Here is a 20,686-nt window from a genome sequence, read left to right on the forward strand (position 1 = left end):
AGAGGTCCTGGGGGGCTGCAGAAACGAAGAAGCCCTGCCTTTGGTGACCTGCCCTCTACCCCAGTCTCCCTCTCCCATCACCCTCCTTTCTCACAAGGAAACGCCAAGTGGTAGACAATTGTGCATTTTTACACACGAGTACTGTATGCTATGAATGGCACACATCTTCTTTTATTGGGCTTTTAGCATTATGGATAACACATTTATACAAACTTTCAGTCCATCAAAAAATATGATGAAATATAAAACTGGAATACTCCATTATGCAATAAAAAAAGATAAAATTCAATATGACAGTAATTCTGGGAGTAACGGCAATCACATACACCTCGAGGGAACTCTAAACATAATATACTATTTAAAATTGCAATTGGTTCAAATTCTAAAATAATCTGGGAGCTCAAAATAACTGCACTTGGAAATGTCTTACTAACCAGCTAGCAAAAATGCTAGCCAAGGCAACTACAGAAGGCTGAAATGGTCTCAAATTTCACTTTGTGAAGGCCCAAGTCTGTTCAAGTGCTACCAAGTGTCGTCCATGTAACCCAGAAAGAGATTATCACAGAAAGCACATCTTTACTTAGCAATTATCATGCCAGCCCCTAAATCAGGCTCGACAGTGGAAAGGGGAAGATTAAATAGTTTATATGGTTTGTCCCTTTCAAATTACACACCTTTCAGAGCCAGTGATTACAGACTCCCCTAAATTTCCTTATTTCCAACAATACTGCTAACAAATGAAAGCTGCGCAGAAACCTACTGGCAATGATTTAAGGTTAGTTTTCCCTTAATGTACTGCTATATCATTAGCCTCTCTTACTCTAGATGGTGGTTTGGAAGAAATTAATGGGATAGTGCATATTTAAATTCTGCCCTCTCGCTCGTTTATTAACTTTACAGAAAGCCCACAGCAGAGTAAGGCTTGGTTTATGACCATAATACTGTGAATTCTAAACATCCATTGATTACTGGAGTCTGCAATGCACATCAGCCATTTATATTTCTCCTATTGCTGGGTAGTTGATAAGTAACAATAAAGTTCAGGCATTTTGAGAACTATTCTTCTCGAGTACAGCTTTCTATATTAAAGTCACATAGTAGTAGTGATTAGTCAAATCAATTTAAATAGGGACTCAATGTATTCTTTTAAAATAAACTGGTTGTTAATGTTAATGCATCACAAAGTATGCAGACTTCCATCTCAAGCAAAAACATGAAACATCAACAGTAGCTTCAGAATTATAAGAGAAAGATCACTCTAGCTCTTCTTTCTTCCTAGGCAATGACAATGAAACTAACATAAAAATAAGCCATTACTCAGGAGAATGAATGGGTCTTACCTTTGTTTACAATAACAGTGTTGAAGAGTTTTTCAGAGCTGGCATCTGATGCCTGAAAAACAAGAAGGGGGAAAAAAGCATTATTATTGTCATTAATATTGTCATCACCATCAACATTCCCATTATTTTAAATCAGTTGACTACATTTTACGAAAGCCTAGCAGGGAAGCAGCAATGTCCCCAAATCATCCATAAGGTGGTGCTAGTTGACTGCTTGAGAGAGACCTGCAGTGCAGCTATTTGCTGGGGGGGGAAAAAAATCTGATTTTAAAAATGTGTCCTTATTAGACACATTATCTGTGCAAAACATATTTCTATGAGATGATACACAAAGCAATTCAGCTCATTCACATAATGATTTTGCAATTTCGTTGACAGATCATTATTTTGGAAATGTTATGTTTTTCGTGGTATTTGCAGACATGCCAATTTTTCAATTTTCTTTCACAAATCAGAAATGCCTATTATTTAATGCTAAGCTTTTCCTCACTAAAATGTGTAAGCCAACACTGCCAGAAATTAATTTTTTTTTAAGATTCATCTGATGACTCCAAGATCCCTGTCCCTTGCAGTAACCAAACGACCTTGGTGTTCAAAAAGACGCAAGCTGGCCTGCCCCAAAATCCGACCACTATGCATGCCACCAGCATTATTTCCTTTCCATTTTCTAGAGAACATGTCTGCTAATTATTACAGTGGCTTGAGGAAGGTGAAATAAGCCTGTTTAAACAGTAAAACTAAAGCCAATTTAAATTATACACTAATGTTCTGGAAAAGAAACATGGAAGTCGGTTTGAAGGAAAATGCTATAATGTTTCAGCACTGAATATTTCTAGAACTTGAAAAATTAAAAATTAAGCATCTCCACTACATAACGTGAGGATATATCTGCATTTAAAGTTATAATGGCCAAGCTATATTTGTGCTCTTTTCACTACATAACCCTCATGAGAAATCACTCATCTTTCACACTTGATACACAGAGATGCATATTCTGAGAAAGCAAAAGCCTAGAATGTTGAATACATATGGAAAAAGGAAATATAGGAAATAGGGGGAGGGGGAATTCTGAAGTGCAGCATATTTTGACTCTGGGGCTAGCTTTTAGGGACAAAGAGGATATTCAATTTAGTCTTTCCATGTAATACTGACAAAGATGAAATATTCCTGTGTACATCTGGGGGACATGTTCTAGTTCTCAATGCAAGTGATATAGAAAGACAAAATATTTGTATTAAGACTGTTTTTTGCTTTATTTTAATTCTAACATTACTTTTATGGGGGTGTCCATATGATTAACCAATCCAGAAACAATGAATGTATGTGCAAAACGAACATTGAAGTGCATACATTTATACATGCAGTTTAACATAAACCCTAGATAGATTTTTTCCTATTTTGCAGGAATAATGAAAAATACAGAGGGCCTTCCTGACATCTTAAACTATATATAACAATACCTTTACATAAAAACAAACTGCCAAAAAAAAATGTTAATGGGAGAGAAACAAGTTATACCTAGATCAAGAATAGTGAGTTATAAAGCCAAAAATTGCATGATGATGCTACACTGAAATATTAAGTGAGATTTCTAGGACTGTGAATTTCCCAGCTAAAAACTCGAGATATGTGTATTTTACCATCCTTTCATGAAAAAGTGTTTCTTAGAACGGGTTGGAATTCTTTTTGAATGTAAATTCATGTTAAATTCATGGCTTACAAAATTAATGAACTGATAGAAGGGGGAAAAAAAGCCTGTTTATTAAAGTGTTTTAACAAACTGACATAACCTTTGAAAATTCTGGGATTACCTATTAAAGTGAGTCTAACTGGCCCCAAGAAATGTAAAAACAAATTACTGTCTCTGAATGCAAAAAGCATAAACAGGGAAAGTAAATGGTTCCTGACCAAGTTTTTATTTGCACTTAGTGTGTGTGTGTGTGTGTGTGTGTGTGTGTGTTCGAGTGAAAAGGACAGAAGCTGTGGGTGAACAGGCCTTTTGCTTCTGCCACCTTTGTCAGCTCCACATGGGATTCTCAGACAGACACTTACGTGATCCTCATGTCTGAACCAAACTTGAGGATGCCATTATTATGATGCCGATCAGTAAGTTATTAAGGAAGTAAGTCTGACCGGATATTCAGAGAGGCTTAGGAGTGTATCTTCGACTAAAAGCTTTCTAAGCCCTTACTTGGCTGATACAAGTCACAGGGCTGGACACCATGCCTCTTGCAACTGGGAAAGGGGGTGTCTCAGAAAGGCCTCCCCAGAAAAACACCCAAAAGATGACGACTGCAATGGAGCTCTGGCTGACCGTGAAAACATTCTGGATCCCTTCTCTCTTCTATCCAGGTGGTTACAACTGTGGCCGGCCACTGTCCTAACAAGTCAGAAGAGAGCTTCTTTGCCAAAATCTTCAGGGGAAACGACACGAGTACCCTTTGCTTTTCCTCAACGAACTTTCCTTCTACTTAGGGTTTTAGGGCATTTGTACAAATGATTTGGTTCCTTGGGTCTGAATCTTGGGGATGTTTATCATTTTCGTTGCTTTCAGAAAATAGTCTGCATTTCCTTCTATTACCTGGACCATTTTCCTGGCTTTTTAAAAAAAATTATTATTCAAATGGAAAAGCGGCGAGCCCAGAATGAGCCGACGAATTGAGCTCTTCCTTCTCTCGAACACGGGGGCACCTCTACCCGCTACAGACTTGAAGATTTTACTCACTTCCTTTCATCCCCTCGCTCGGTTTTGGAGGGTAGGGGCATGAAGTGGTTGAATCTAAAACTGACAGAAAACCAAACCTCTCTTTTGGCTGCTTTTTATTTAAGGGAAGGGGGAATATGTTTTTTTGGATGTAAAAAAAATATTGCTAGAAGCCGTAGTTGGCGTTTAAAGGAAAGTTAAGTAAGTGAAACAGATTGGAGGCGGGAACGCGGAGAATAAGGAAAACTTATAAAAAGCCGTGCGTGCAGACGGGGTGGGACCCAGCGATTTCTGCTCCAGGCCCACCCTCACTCCCTTCGGACGCAGACCCCGGGGGCCGCCCTCCGCACCCGCACAGGCGAGAAGGGGGGCTTTCGAACAACAAAACAGAAACCTCCTGGAAACTTAAGCGCGAGTTCTTTCTCCCGCTGCCGAACCCGAGCCCAGATCTCCTTTCGCCTCCCTTGGCACCGGGTGCGGGCCGGGATCCCGACCTCCGCGCTGGGGAAGCGCGACCCCAGGGGCGGGCAGCGCCACGCTAGGGCCCCCAGCTCAAGCGGACGCAGGCCCCGGCCCCCTCCTCACATCGGAGCTCGGCGGCGAACGCCAGGCCCTCCCGGGCACGACCGCGCAGCTCCGGCCGAGCCCGGCCGGCCGAGGGAGGAAAGTACAAAGGCGGGCGACAGGGCCGCAGAGGGGGGAGGAAAGAAGGGAGGAGGGGTAGCGATGGGGCGCTTAGGCGCGCCAGACGGGAGAAGCCCGCCCCTGCCACCCCTGCCCGCCGGCCCGGCCGCCGCAACAAAAGACCCCCGACCCGGCCGCCTCCCTTCCGACCGCGAGAGGTAGGCAAGCGAGCCGCGCCCCGGGGGCTTCATTACCTGGTTGCAAAGGGTTAAACGGTCCGGTCAGCCCCAAGTTCATGGTTTGGTTCCTTAGCAGGGCTCCCGAAGGGCGATCGTCAAAGACCAGGGGGGAATCCACCAAAACACACGAAGAGAAAACGCCCAACTCTCGACCCGGCTCTGTCCACAAGAGTCTCTGGGCTCCTTCCTCGCCAAAGTCCGAGAGCGGAGGCGCCGAACCAGATCCGAACCGGGCAACAGCTTCGGGGCGACCGAGAGCCGGCGCCGCGCGCACACATCCAGCGCGGCCGAGGCCCCGGGCGGCGGGAGGAGCGCGCCCGCCGAGATCGCCCGGCCCGCGCTCGCCACTGTCTCCCCGCCGCTCCTGCGGCGCGCGGGGCCTGGCTGGCGCGGCGGGGGCTAGCAAGGCGCGTCCCGGGCCGGCCGGCGGGAGGGCGAGGCGGAGAAGAGCGGCCTGAGCCGCCGCCGCGGCGCGCGGAGCTAAGAGCGAGGCGGCGGCGGCGGCGACAGGACAAAGGAGACCATGTGCGGAGGGAGGGAGGAGGGAGAGGGAGGAGGAGGAGGAGGGCGCGCGGCGGCTTCTCCCCGGCGGCCGCCCGGGGCTCCCCGACAGCCGGTCCCGCCTCTCCAGCCGCGCCGCGGGCTGCCTGGTCCTGGGCCCGCCGCGGTGCTGGAGGGAGCCGCTCCGGGAGTCTGGATTTTGTGCGGATCTCGCCGGCGCGCGGCCCAGGAGGCGCTGCAACGGCGGGGCGCGGGGCGGCGGCGCCTCTGGCCGGAGCTTGCGGGCTGGCGGGTGAGCGCCCGGGGCTGGCTGGGCTCCGGCCCGCGCTCGGCTTGCCGGCGCCTGCCTCTCCCGCCGGTTCACAGCTCAAGTGAACTCCATCGGCGGCCGCCGCGGGCTCCCTGGCTGGACGGTAGCAGGAGGGGGCGGCGGCTACGCGGGGGCCCCTTGCTCCGGACTTCGCTCCCCGACTGCGCCGAGCGCGCCTCCTCCAGACGCTCGCAGCTCTCGGAGCGGGACTTCCTCGGCGCGCCGAGCCCGAGCCGCCGGTGCCACCGCCCCTCCTCCGTCCCGCCCCGCGCGCCCCGCCCCTCGCCGCCCCTCCTCTCGTCCCCGGCGCCGGGTCGGCCCAGCGGAGGCGCGGTCCCCAGGCGCGACATCGACAGCTGTTGCTCCCCCCGCGGCTCGAGCCCTCGGCTCCCCCCGGCTGCCTTCCTTGCGGGCGGGCGCGGCGGAAACTGCACCGCTCCTCGCCCTCCCCGCAGTTGCCGCTTCCAAGATTGCGCCATGGCAGGGAAAGGCCACTAGGCCCGCAGCCTGGGGTTGAATTGCCACCAAGCCAGTCACATCTGCAAAGAGCAGGCTCTCTGGGCGGTTGTGAGGGCTCAGTGGGAAAGTCATGTATGTAAAAGGCCTGGCACATAGTAGGCGCTCAATACAAAATAATCATTGCATTGTGGAAAATGGAGACGGGGATCACGGTCTGGGTCTCAGAACACAAAGGTCTTCACCTAACCTCCTTCCCCACCACAGCCGACTGACCGCAGTGTGTTCGGTTTGATGAATAACTTAAGAGCATGAACTGGCCACTTACAAATCCTCTCCTCCCAACTCCTCACACCCTCTGACACGTGCACACCCTGCATCCACAAAAGTGGAGCCTGTTGCTTCCCCTGGCATTCACCGATTGTAGGGAAAGAATGAAAGCAATGGCAAAGCCTCGCTACATGGGCAGCAGTTATGTCTATCATCCTAACATGTATCGTGTCTGTATCCCCTAGAGCACAGTGCAGTGCCCCCAGAGGGTGTGGGGGACTGAATGGCCAGAAATGAGGCACTCAGCAGATTCCCCTGAGCAACCCACTCCCACCAGAACACACCCGGGGCGAGGAAACCCTCTGAAAACATCTGGAGTTTTAATTCCACACCTGCAGCTTGACAAGGTTCCTCCTTGGTGCAGAGGAAAAGCTGCTGCAATTTTCCTAGTACAAGAAAAAGGGCAAGCAAGGCCTAGGTTGCAACTGGTAGGGTTGTGGAGTACAGTGGGCACACCAAGGTGGGGTGAGAGGAAAACTTCAGTTCTAAGTCCCCTCCCAGTGCCACCGTTACCTGGAGTGTGGCTGAGGAAGAGAGGAAGAGAACAGGGGTTGGGAGAGATGCACACCACATATGAATGACATGCAGACTGGTTTAAAGTAATGATGGCCACTCCTTGCCTCTTTGAAGTTGCATGTCTATCACTATTTGATTTCATGGCACTCTTGAAAAACCTCTCAAGTTTAAAAAAAAAAAAAGGTGGGGGTGCTTGCTATATGGCATACTTCCCCCTCCTCTAGCCTCTAAGTTTGGAAATAAGAAGCCTTCTCTCTCTAGCTTCATCACCCCCTCCCCCAAACTGGTAGCACAATGTGGTGTTATACAAGTCTTTTTAAAAAGATAGGTAACAGTGATTTTTCTCTACTACTGCCTCCTGAGAAGTCAAAAGAAAAGGCATCTCAGAAGGTATAGGTTTGGAGATGGATTTTCCAGTTGCTTACAAGATGTCACAATACCCAGCTGTGGTCCTCCAGCGAGGCGGCATTCATTCTGAAGCTGTTTAGACAATACCAGGATAGCTCAAAGGCGGACATGAAATGTTCTAGAGAAGACATTAAAAGGTTGTTTCTTTTGGAACAATCAAAATGGAACAGTTTTCTTATCTTGTTGTTCTAGTAAAATCGGTGTTACAGGGAAGAAACTGCCTGAGCTCCTGCACCATCCCCTACAGGGTAAACTGAGAGCACGACGGCATGGCAGCTTAGCTGACCAGCTGAAACCACTTGGCCCTCCAGGGTGCTTTCATTAGGTGGCACTTCTGACATTTATCATGCCTTGCATTAGATTGTCATCAGTCTGGGCGCAGTTGCTCACGTCTGTAATCCCAGCACTTTGGGAGGCCGAGGCAGGTGGATCACTTGAGGTCAGGAGTTTGAGACCAGCCTGGCTAACATGGCGAAACCCCGTCTCTACTAATAAAATGTGTAGAGGTGCACACCTGTAACCCCAGCTACTTGGGAGGCTGAGGCAGGAGAATCGCTTGAACCTGGGAGGTGGAGGTTGCAGTGAGCCGAGATCACGCCATGCCACTGTACTACAGCCTAAACAACAGAGTAAGACTTTATCTCAAAAAAAAAAAAAAAATTGTCATCAATGGTTACCAGGGATTAGGCCTCAGATGACGGCCTCAGCCAGATCTGCATGTGTCCAGATCTTTTGATGATCTCTCATCAAGAGGAACCTGGGAACACCAAAAGCCAAGCCTCTGACCACTGTGGCCACCTCCAGTGCTGCTCCCCAGGGTCCCCTGGCTGGCCCGGTTGCAGAACACCACCCACTGTGACCTGCTCCATTTCTCATCCTCTCTCCAGACTCACGAATGAGCCCATTTCTGACTGGTTTCCAAACTGCTCTATTCCCTATGCTTTCTGGAAGCGGGGATGGGAATGAATGTCAAAATTGGAGGGGACCAGGTACACAACAGCGTCAGAAGTAGGAAGAAGGAAGAAAGAAGACTAAATTCGATAATCCATATATTAGGGACTGAATCCAGGTCAGAGGGCTTTCAATAATCAGGAAGATTGGTTTTTTTTTTTCCTTGAGAAATTTAATTTCCTTTTATTGGAGTTTTAATATAAAGATGCCAAGTCAAAGGCTGGAAGCTATCTTTTCTGTTACATGGAGGTGGATTAACATACTAAACACTAATGGCTTCTTAACATCACCTTTAGCCTCTGAACCCAATCTAAGGAGAACAAGTCTTAGAAAGCGGCAACCCTTTCTAATAGAAAGCAGAGAGCAAGAATGTGGACTCAATTTCCACTCTGGTGTTAGATTAATGATTTCAGAAATAATTTTTAATATATGCCCAAAGATCTTAGCCAAGTTTATGATTAATCAGTTAAAAAAATGTAAAGCTACGTTAAAATATGGAGCCTTCTTCCTCAAATCTCAAAAATACGTCTAAAGATTTAAACTAGGTTTAAAAACAAAGGGAAATTCTTGTAAGTCAATCTATACTTTCAAATTCTTATTAATTTATTAACTTATTTAAGAGACAAGGTCTCACTTTGTCACCCAAGCTGGAGTGCAGTGGCACAATCATAGCTCACTATAACCTGGAACCCCTGGGCTAAAGCAATCCTCCCGCCTCAGCCTTCCAAGTACCTGGGACTACAGGTGTGTACCACCACGCCCAACTAATTTTTATTTTTTGTACAGACAAGGTCTTGCTATACTGACTAGGCTGGTCCTAAACTCCTGGCCTCAAGTGATTCTCCCACCTTGACCTCCCAAAGTACTGGGATTACAGGCATGAATCACTCTGTCTGGCCTATACTTGCAAATTCTTAAAAATTATAATCTGAGATGGGATTCAATTTATACCACAATTACCAGATTTAAGCTAAATATATTTTAGCAAAATATTTCTTACAAATTCTAGTCTTCTGTTAAGCGTTTTATACAGAGAAAGTTCATTAATTTCATTGTGCTCCCCCTCCTAAATATAATGAAGTTCAGGCACTCTCTAACAGCGCATGTGCTGTGTGCTTCTTGAGGTGGTTTAAAGGAAGAGGAAGTCTTCACCAGAATTTCCTCGAACCTTTCGTTATGGATGGTGTAGTTTTAAAAGATCACTAGGTGATTGAAGGAGGGTGATAACTCCAACTAGCCTCGGGAAGGATGTCACCATGCCTGGTTTATTTCTGAAACTATGGAAGTCTCCATTCTTTTCAAGTTCTAAAGGTTCTGCAAGCTCTGAAAATCCAAGTTTCTACTTGTTCTTCAGGGTAGAGGTTTGGAGCTGGGCCCCGGAGCCAGCATCAGGTTTATAATCGTGGCTCTGCCATTTCTGAGCCAGGACAGCTTGGGTAAATCTCTTCACTCTCCCTGCCTCAGTTTCCTTATCTAGAAAGTGAGATAACGGGAGCCACACCTCTTGGGGCCTTTGTCAGTAACAGTGCCTGGCACTTAGTAAGGAGGATATATTTGTTGTCTATTATGATTACAGATGACACACTTCTTTTGATTACCGTGGAGACCAACAAAATAAAAGTCTATTAGGGCCACAATGGCCATAGCCTTGCCTTCTACTGGGTTCTCCCAGTGGGGATCACCACAATAATGAAAATAACCACATGAACATCAAAATGACACCAGTCCCATAAAGTGGGGACAGTGGTTTGTACCATCTCTACTAGGGAATGACATCTTTTTTTTTTTTTTTTTTTTTGAGACGGAGTCTTGCTCTGTCGCCTAGGCTGGAGTGCAGTGGTGTGATCTTGGCTCACTGCAAGCTCCGCCTCCCGGGTTCACACCATTCTCCTGCCTCAGCCTCCCGAGTAGCTGGGACTACAGGCTCCCGCCACCACGCCCAGCTAATTTTTTGTATTTTTAGTAGAGACGGGGATTCACCGTGTTAGCCAGGATGGTCTTGATCTCCTGACCTCGTGATCTGCCCGCCTCAGCCTCCCAAAGTGCTGGGATTACAGGTGTGAGCCACAGTGCCTGGCTGGGAACGACATCTTTACAGAGGACCTACTGCAAAGAATCCCTCCAGACAGGGTCAGAACCTGGACAGTGGATAGCTTGGGTCTCCTAATAAGGGTGTTTCTTTTTCTTTTTCTTTTTTCTGAGATAGGGTCTTGCTCTATCACCCAGGCTGGAGTGCAGTGGTGCCATCACAGCTCACTACAGCCTTGACCTGCTGGGCTCCAGTGATCCTCCTACCTCAGCCTCTTGAGTAGTTGGGAGTAGCTGGGACCACAGGTGTGCACCAACACATCTGGCTAATTTTTAAAAAAATTTTTTCTAGAGATGGTGTTTTGCCATGTTTCCCAGGCTGGTCTTGAACTCCTGGCCTCAAGTGATCCTCCTGCCTCTGCCTCCCAAAGTGCTGGGATTATAGGCGTGAGCCACTGCACCCAGCCACATGGATATTCTTGGTAGATTATAAAGTCGACCCTGAATCCAGCAAAATGTTAGAAAAGCCTGCCAGCCTTAAGATGTGATGAAACTCTTAATAGTGAGGGCTTCAATTTCTTAAAACATAAAATAGCAGCATCCCAATTATGTCATTTAGACATGTTAAATTGTAATTTCCAGTTTTAAGAGGACTACCGTTTTGCCTATGACTATAAAAATGATGTCCTACTGGTGCAGAAGCATGTTTTGTTTTGTTGAGATGGCGTCTTGCTGTGTTGCCCAGGCTAGAGTGCAGTGGCACAATCAGAGCTCACTGCAGCCTCCAACTACTAGGCTCATGGGGTCATCTTGCAGCAGCCTCCTGAGTACTGGGACTATGGGCATGCGCCACCACGCTGGGCTAGTTTTTAATTTTGTAGAGACAGGGTCTCGTTATCTTGCTCAGGCTGATCTCTGACTCCTGGCCTCAAGCGATCCTCCCACCTTGGCCTTCCAAAGTGCTGGGATTAGAGGCATGAGTCACTGCACCCGGCCATGGTTTGTTTTTTTTGTTTATTTTCTCTGTATGGAGGACCCACCACCTCAATTTGGCTTTAAATGTGACTATCCAAGGACTGTGTCTTGCTTGTCTTTGTCCATGCCACAGCAGCAGTATAAATAACAGATGTGTGTCTGGAGACAACACTTTATTATCTGTTTGTGATGATAAATCCTCCTGTATGCCCCGAGCCATGCCTTCTGAACTCACCTGGTTTCTTGTGGATAGAATTCACATCTTAGAATTTGTCCACATCTTGGAATTTGTACCCAGCACAGAGTTAGGAGGCCTTGCTCAACAAACCCATGATGAGAGAGAATGAAGACACGGTGGAAATTGTCCCAGCATGCTAGTTAGTCTGAGGGCTCCCAACAAGTGTCTGGGTAACTGATAAGGTTGGGAGAATGCTCAGGGCAGACAACAGCTACTGAGAAGCCTGGAGGGATCTGCATTTTGACTCAGGTGCCCACTGCTCTTACTCATGGCAGTCAAGCAAGGGTCCTAGGATGGAGAACTGGAGTCAACAGGTTGCCCGCCACTGGGAGGCAGGCCGAGGTTGTCCTGCTTGTCACCTCTGCTAATTCCTAATATTCTGCCTTCCACACTGTTCAGCCCAGGAGATTAAAACTCTTTCTGGTTCCCAGGGATTTCTTCTGTGTAGGCTGATTCATTTTAAACTATGGATTGGGATGTCTTCCTTAGCGATTCAGGGCTAATCAACGTCAGGTGGCCCCCAATTCCTCTGCTCAGTGCCCCCCAACCCCTTCTGAATGGGTGATTCTGAAAATGGAAGCTTCCTTCCTTATCACCCTGAAAGGAGAGTGCAATAGCTCATGCTCGTACTGCTGTAAAGTAAAAACCTCTGCCATTATATGCCCGTGTTGCTACAGTTGATCATGGGTCTGCAACAAGAGGGAAGTAAATAAACTGAACTGGATTAGTTTATGATGCATACTATTGAGACACAGGGGGGAATAAATATTTTCCGAGTGTAGAAGTCAAGGAAAGGAATTTTACTTTCAAACTTCACAATGTACTATAAACTACAAAGGGGAAAAAGTATAAAAAAATCCATAAAATATATCTTACTTAACCACCAAATCTACATTAAGGTATTAATATTCAGAATCTGACAACTCTGCAAAGAAAGGCAATGAAAAATACAAATAAATCCAATCCCTGCTCGTGTCACCCAATTGGCTGTAGGTATCTCATCTTACTTTTTACAGCAGTGCATGTGATGAGAACTGTGAGGCCTCTCTGCCTCCCCTGGTCATGCCTGTCTCGTTGCCGTCTGGACTTGGTTTGCTCTTTCTCACATCATGTCATATTGATGGGTGTTTGAAACTTGGGGTCTAGCGACCTGCATTTCATATTGAGTCCATGCTCCCTGGGGGACCCTACTAAGTCCAGGTCCGCATCCTGCCTTAGTTACCGGCTCATGTATCCAACACCTGGCTCCTCTATTTCCATATGAACATGGGGCAGAGTTGGGGGGTGGTAATTAAAATGAAAATGTATACAGAATGTCTGCATGAGCTGAAAGGATGGATCGGCGTAGAACACAATGTGTAAGTCAGTCATCAGAGATGATAAATTGAGGAAAATAATGTGTTCAGCGGAAAAGAAGACACTTAAGACAACTCCCCACTGCTAAATTCGATTGGATTTAAAAACAAATAAATGAATGAATGAAAAGATGCTTTTGGGTCAGGCGCAGTGGCTCACGTGTGCGTGGTCCTAGCACTTTGGGAGACCGAGGTGGGCAGATCACCTGAGGTCAGGAGTTTGAGACCAGCCTGGCCAACATGGTAAAACCCCATCTCTACCAGAAGTACAAAAATTAGCCGGGCGTAGTGGCAGGTGCCTATAATCCCAGCTTCTCGGGGGAGGCTGAGGCAGGAGAATCGCTTGAACCTGGGAGGTTGCAGTAAGCTGAGATTGTGCCACTGCACTCCAGCCAGGGGGATACAGCAAGACTCTGTCTCCAAAAACAAAAACAAAACAAAAAGGGCCTTTAAACAGGTGCCAGCCATTTCTATGTTTGGGGACAACTAAGAGGTAGTTGGTCTAGTGGTTAAAAGCTTAGCCACTCATGAAAGAACCAATGGGTTCAAATTCTAGCTTATCCTCCACTCCCACTTACTGTGTGATGGTGGAGAGAGGACTTTGCATCTCTGTACCTCAGTTTCCACATCTAGAAAGTATGGCCATAACATCACCTACTTTGCTGCAACTGTTGTTAGGGTTAAATGAATTAATGTATGTAAAGCACTTGGAACAGCAACTTACCTTCATCATTAGTGACAAGTCACCTAGGAGTAGACATTCTTATAGTTTCAGGAAGGCTGACTTCTAGCAGCCCCTCTTAGTTTTATAAATGAAGGTTGTCAAGCACCCAGTCCCCTAAGGGGACAGGAAATATGGTAGCCTGACAAAGGCAGCCTTGCTGTGAGGTCTGTTGACAGGTGAGGATCCCAGACAGGAGCTTACTATGAAAGAAGAAGGACTGAGCTGGGGGAGATGGTGCTGGGGCTGGGGATTGCTCAGCAAACAGTGGCTGTCATTGCACCCATGTATAAATTAAGAGCTGTAGCCACGGGCTCCTGGGCATGGGTGCAGCTTCTGGGAGGGTGGGAAGGGAGTCTCTGCAATTGCTGGTAGGGATGCGACCATCTTTGTTTCAGCAGATGCGCTAAGTGGCAATGTTAGAAACAACCACTGTGGGAAACGGGGAACTGCTGGTGAACTGATCGCGTTTTCCAGTTCTCTAGGTAACAGGCATTTTAGCCATTTTAGGCTGAGGTCTCCGCAGTTTTTTTTTTTTTTTTTTAAAAACAATTCAGGGGAAAAGAGGGCCCTGAAACCACCTTAGATATTCCTCAGTTGGATGCTGGAATGACTAATATGAATATTGAAAGAAATACTACCTTTTTGGGAGTTGTCCGACCATGTTTACCATTCAACAAGTCATACCACATATGTTATTATCATTTCAGCTCAGTTTGAGGGAGGACTACAGAGGGAGAACTACTTCTCTTTTCTTTTCTTCTTCTTCTTGTTTTTGTTTTTTTTTTTTGAGACAGAGTCTTGCTCTGTCACTCCGGCTGGGGTGTGGTGGTGTGATTTCTGCTCACTGCAACCTCCGCCTCCCTGGTTCAGGCTATTCTCCTGCCTCAGCCTCCTGAGAAGCTGGGTCTACAGGGGTGCATCACCATGCCTGGCTAATTTTTGTATTTTTAGTAGAGGCGGGATTTCACCATGTTGGCCAGGCTGGTCTCGAACTCCCGACCTCAAGTGATCCACCTACCTCAGCCTCCCAAAGTGCTGGGGTTACAGGTGTGAGCCACTGTACCCAGCCAAGAACTACTTTTCTGTATCTGATCTGAGGACCCTCATTTCTAGCTTTGGTTAGTCCCAGGGAAAGACTGCTGCTATTCTAGGACTGAGTCAAGCTCAAAATATGATTCTAGTCTTCATTTCAGTGCCTTGAAATGGAAGGGAGGGAGAAATCAACCAACCAAGAAGTGAACCCTAGACTGAAAAAAGAGCATGAGCCATAAATTATATGTGACGGTGCCATTTACTGGTTCTAAGAGTCAGCCTCTCCAAAGGACGCTGCCAAAAATGCCCTAGAGTAACACATATTTTTCCAGAATGCTACAATTATAATGTCATTTGCTCTTACATCAATCTTGTGAGGCAAAGAGAGTAACGGAGAGTTTCTTCCTTATTTTAGATAAGGAAATGGATACAGGAGTGTAAGGAGGTTCTCTGCAGTGAAGGAATGAGGATTATAGCATGGTGCCAGCAGGCATGTCACATTCCTTCCCTAATACCATGCTCCCACTGTCCATCCCCACCATACCACAACACACCATACCACACCACACCACGCCACGCCACACCACCCCACACCATACCACGCCACACCATACCACACCACACACACCATACCACAACATGCCATGCCACACCATACCACGCCACACCACGCCACGCCACGCCACACCACACCACATCATGCCACACCTGATACCACACCACACCATCCTATCCCCACTGCTGGGTAAATCTCAGTTTCTCCCTCCACTGGCCAGATGTCTAAGTCAAAATCAATTCTGCTGTCTAAACTCTAGAGAGGTTTTAAGATCTGAAGGGTCATGGTAAGGCTGTCTATAAGTCATGTGACTATTCCTGGGATATACAAGTAGTTTACCTTCCCAGGTTTTGTGGTTTGAAAGATTACTGACATCCTGAGAATGGTGGCCAACCGCATGTTAGTCCATCCTTCTACTCAAAGGCTTCGCTATCTCCTCCTGGAAACGTTACCTGAAAGTATTAATAATCTTTAGGGTACTGAAAATTCTACTCCTGCATCTATGCTAATATACAATGATCTAACAAAGCTTTTTTTTTTTTTCCTTAGCTTTATTATTAAGCATCCTGATGGTCCAAATATTGACTTGCAGGAATTCTTGTTGGCTGAGGACAAAATATTTGCTTCCACTGGTTTGGGGAATCATACACTTGCTGGGGTAGTAGCTGAGGAGCTAGAATGTCGTAGAATTCCCTTAGTTTAGATTTCCTGAAAGCATTCTTATTGAGCAACGTTTCTGATTTTCCCTCTTGCTCTGGCCTTAGTTTTTCTCTCTGTGTCTTCCATGCTATCAGAATGGAATGGGAAACCCTACTATGGCCATTCCAATAGCCTCCATCTCTGGGGCTTTATCAATCAAATTAGCACAGTTTGTAGATGGTTAACTGTTACAGAAATGCCAGTTATTATGATCATATACCGCTGTTACATAGGGTCAGGGCAAGCCTGTGTGCCTACAAAGACCCGCCAGCTCCTCTCTGGTCCTATGTAATTTCCATTTACAGATCTGTATTGCAAATGAATTACACCAGAAATGTCTTCTTCTGCTCCAAACTACAGCTTTTCTTGAATGCTTCCTAATGGAAACATAGATCTAAGACAATATATAACATGTAGTTGTTTCTTGGCTCACCTCTGGACACTGCCATTCCTTTAGGGGCACACGTATCCTCACTGGGAACAAGATACTGCTTTGGAGAGCAGTCTGTAGATTCAATCACTCAAGGACCAGGACTGTGATGTACTCTTACACACCACCATTGCCCTTAACATCTAGTACAGTATTCTCATGCATCACATGTAAGAGATGGGTTGATATGCAGTGGTCAGATCAATGAGTAAATAAATAAATGACCAGATCTCTGCCAACTAAAACAGAAGAGAATGAAGACATTATCTCAAACATAAACTAAACTGCAAAGTCCTTTCCACGAATTGCCAACAGTTTGGGATTTCACAGAATATAGAAACCCATATGGCTAACAACAGAGCGTGGGTACATTCTCCTGAAAATCAAAATTCTAAAAAATATATCATTAACCATTGTGGTTGCTCATCTCCAAATATGGTTCCCAAATAATTCTGTATGTGCATGTCATTCCTCCCATTAGAAGGTGAAACTTATGTCCTTGTGACTGACGTGTGACTGTTTTGATGAATAGAATGAGGAGGAAGTGATATACTGGAGATTCAGAGTTTGGGCCCAGCAGCTTCTGGTTATTTAAGCTTGTAACGCAGTTACCATATAGTAAGGATGCCCAAGCAGTACCACATGGAAGTAAGCTGAGGCCTTGGGACCACAGGGCTAGCTGAGTTCCCAGCCAACAGCCCCTGACAACTTGCCAGCCACGTGAAGAAGCCATCTTGGGTGTGGCTCCACCAGCTCCAGCTGAGCTTGCCTTAGCAGATGCCATGTGGAACAGAGAGGAAGCTTCTCTGCAGAGCCCTGCCCTAATGGCAGCATTGTATTTCCAGGCTCCAAATTTGTGGTTTGTTACAAAGCAGTAATAGGTAAGTGAAACAACCATCTGGGTCAGCCTCAATCAACACTGCGAGAATGGAAGAAGGTGAGCACATGCCAGGATGAGATACATCCATGGGCACCACCTTTGTGTTCCTGCCTCTGGGAGGAAGTGACAAGGACTTTGAAGTTCGAGAAAGAGTGCTACTGAAATGAAAATAAATCACAGCAACAACAAAAAAACTTGAAATAAGAAAAATCATTGCCAAAATAAGGAAAAGTTTTCTATTTGATAAAGCAGAAGAAAACTTAACATGACAATTTTAATAAAAGAATAAATCTGGTCTCCCCCCTTTCCTTTTGGAGGCTGGGAATGTTTGTACAACTAAAAAGTCTTTAGTAATCCCTTCTTTTATCCAAAACAGATTGCAGTTTTCAGCATGGCCCCATAAACTGCAGGTTCAAAGGAACCTGAAACTGAATTAGCATAAAATCTGGAATTCTCATTTCCACCAAATGCACAGCTGCCATCTGACAGCTCTTCTGTGATTTCAGTTTCAAATAGAAACTGAAAGAAGCTGAGGTGGCGCGGGCCATGGGTTCTGTCCTTTCCCTCACTCTCCTCCACACACTCAGAGTCAAGAGGATCTTAGAGGTCTGCCTCAAACCTCTGGTTCTAGAATGAAGCCCTTAGCTAACAACCTGCCCAATAAAACTGGTAGGGAACAACCCCAAAGCCACGGACAGTTAGTTTATAAGCGAAGAGGGCTGGGGATTGCCCATAAGATATGAGTGCTTTGCTGACGGCCTCGGGAGTGTGAAAGACTTTAAAGTAAATTCACACAAAACATGGGGTCGAATATGCTGGGACTAAGTTGGAACATAGGGTTGGATCTGCTGGGAGAGGAGGTGGAGCCCCCTTTCCCAGTTTTTGCATTACAAATACCAAGAAATCCACACTGGAATACACTAAAATTTAAATACCAGCAGGTCTGTTGATTTGCTTTCATGATTCACTTAACACTTCCTCAGCTTTCTCTGTAGGTCATGACAGCTCTAGGCAACTACATTTAATTCTGGAGAAGCAAAGTGGGCGGGTTGGGGTGGTAGTGGTGTTGCTTTGCCTACCACTGAAATCCTTCACCTTGGGGGAACAAGTTACTCTTCTTTGCATAGAGAAGAAAAAAAAAAATATATATATATATATATATGTACACTGATGCCCTCTGAGGAGCGCATGTGCTCTGAAGAGGATTTTCTCACCCCCAGTAGCGAGGGAGGATTTATCCAGGGCCATCCCAAGCCTCTCCTCTGATTCTCCATGTGATTGACTGAATGACTCCAAGTGACAGCGGGTGGGGGCAGCATCAATAGCACATGAAAAGCGGGCTGCAAACCCTCGGGGAGCGGGAGGCAGGGCCCTCCGCCTCCCTTAACAACAGGATTCCCGCCAGGCCCGGGTGGATTCTCCCAAACCACCACGCCCCACGCAGAGCCATCTGCTCCTGAACTGGGGCACGGATGTCAACTTAACATCCGCCACTCGGGTGAGAGATGGGATGGGCCTGTGCTGGCCAAGTGTGGTGGGCTGCCCTCCCGGGAACACTCCAAGAAATTCACAGGGAAGCGAGTGTGGATCTTCAGAACTTCACTTTCACTCAGGTCTGTGCCTCCTTTGAAGTTCCTCTACTGCTAATGTACAACTTTTCATATTCTCCAGGAGAGAAAAAAATGTAGGGAGCATCTGGTATTTACACAGAATCTTAGAGGGAGTTGATGGATTTAATTACAAGTGTTAGTAAAACAGGAAAATTGTAGCCAGGCTTTCAAATAGCCACTCGCCTATAACTAACAAGACTTTCGGTTGTGCTGCTGGGAAAGAATGCTATTTATTTTCCTCGCAATGAGTTTTCTGGAAGAAGAGGAGGCTGGTAAAAATACAGTTGTTGGCTGGTAGCTTTTCTTTTAATTTATGATGTTTTCCTTCTTATACAAAGATCGGGCCACAAACAACATTCTACTAGGCAGTACGTTCCCAGTTGTTTTTCCATCAGCACTCGTGGTGATGGATTTTCTTTCTGTTACCAGTGCTCACTCACAGCTGACAACCTGCATTTGCAAAATGACCGGCTGAGTTTGGGGGTGCATGAGGAGGCATGGAAATGATTTCAAAGAACTGACCTGTAGGCAGATTAGAGAACCGACCTGGACCGGATCTCATGAGCAGCCAACTCTGATGAGTTTTAGAAGACCGTCTGCAGGGCTATTGTAGACCATGACAGGGAAGATGAGGTGCTGAATGAATACTGTACTGGATTAGAAAGGTCAGAAGCCCTGGATTTTACAACAGGTCCAGTCCCAACTAGTTATGACTTTGGGTAAGTCAGGTAACTATTTCTTCACCATTAAAATGCACACCAGTTGGGATGAATAATCTCTCTCTCTCTGTGATTCTTTATGATCTGGTACCTAATTTATAAACAGAGAATAGTCTCTGTGCTGAAAAATAAATATTTTCCTCCTTCTATTAATATTTTCTTAGAGTTTATAATTTCTAAGTAGGATATACCATTCAATGTATGTACCTCTTCTGCTTCCACCCTCCTCCCCACTCTCATGGAATTTCCTGATAAGTCAATGAAATGTCAGAAGTATGCTATGGTCTGCATTTAATCCTTCTAAGTGGTGAGTAAAATTCAGCTTCCTCACTGAGATGGTCAGGGTACAAGTGAGCCTCCTGGGCTCCGTGCCGCTGTCAGTTGGTACTACGGGGCCATTAAACACATTTGTCAGCTTTGTGTTTTAAAAACAAAACCCAAAGGGTAAATGTGTCATCACACCCACTTTAGTCTGAAATCCACAAGGGAAGGACTAGAACGAAAGAACAAAATACACATGCCTTCCCCCAAACCCACACAGATCAGAACACTGCTAAATTCTAAGTTGGGCTTTGCCTTAATCAGACCATTCCTAGTCAAGGAAATGTGCAGGCCACATTGAGAACCAATTTAGTCATTTCTGACTTCTCAACAATCAAATAAAACAATAAATAGCCTGAAGTGGGCTAGAAGCGGACAAGGACCACATGTATTTCCTCTCAGGATTTTTTTTTTTTTAACATGAAAGTTTGGCTTGAAAAGAACTTATTGCATAGACACATGTGGCCTCAATAGGATAGATCTTTAATGGATGAGACAGATTCCAGATTCAAGCACACAATATCAGGATTTAAAACCCCAGAATTTGGTAATGGAAAGTTTGGGTCACATTAAGGGCTGTGGGATCCAGGGATAAGATTTAGTTTTAAATTAGCCTCTTGGGCAGGCTGAGCATCTCCCTAAGAAGCACCAGCTGTCTCCAGTTCTACCTCTTCCCTTCTCTCTGGGCACTTCCCCCTTGGATGGGCCACAACGTTCCTGGCTTCAGATTCCTTTCCCGT

At 46.1% G+C, this 20,686-nt stretch overlaps 1 protein-coding gene across 12 annotated transcripts in view; it reads right to left on the reverse strand.

Annotated features, from left to right (window-relative positions):
* AUTS2 (activator of transcription and developmental regulator AUTS2) overlaps positions 1–20,686 on the reverse strand; it is a 1,193,236-nt gene that overhangs the window by 93,006 nt on the left and 1,079,544 nt on the right. For all 12 annotated transcript variants that reach the window (XM_055114461.2, XM_063606264.1, XM_034964274.3 and 9 more), the window contains exon 6: positions 1,341–1,392. In XM_055114461.2, coding sequence (XP_054970436.1) covers positions 1,341–1,392 — 52 coding nt within the window. The remainder of the gene's footprint in view (positions 1–1,340; positions 1,393–20,686) is intronic.

Source organism: Pan paniscus, chromosome 6 (genome assembly GCF_029289425.2).
Source record: "Pan paniscus chromosome 6, NHGRI_mPanPan1-v2.0_pri, whole genome shotgun sequence".
NCBI lineage: Eukaryota > Metazoa > Chordata > Mammalia > Primates > Hominidae > Pan > Pan paniscus.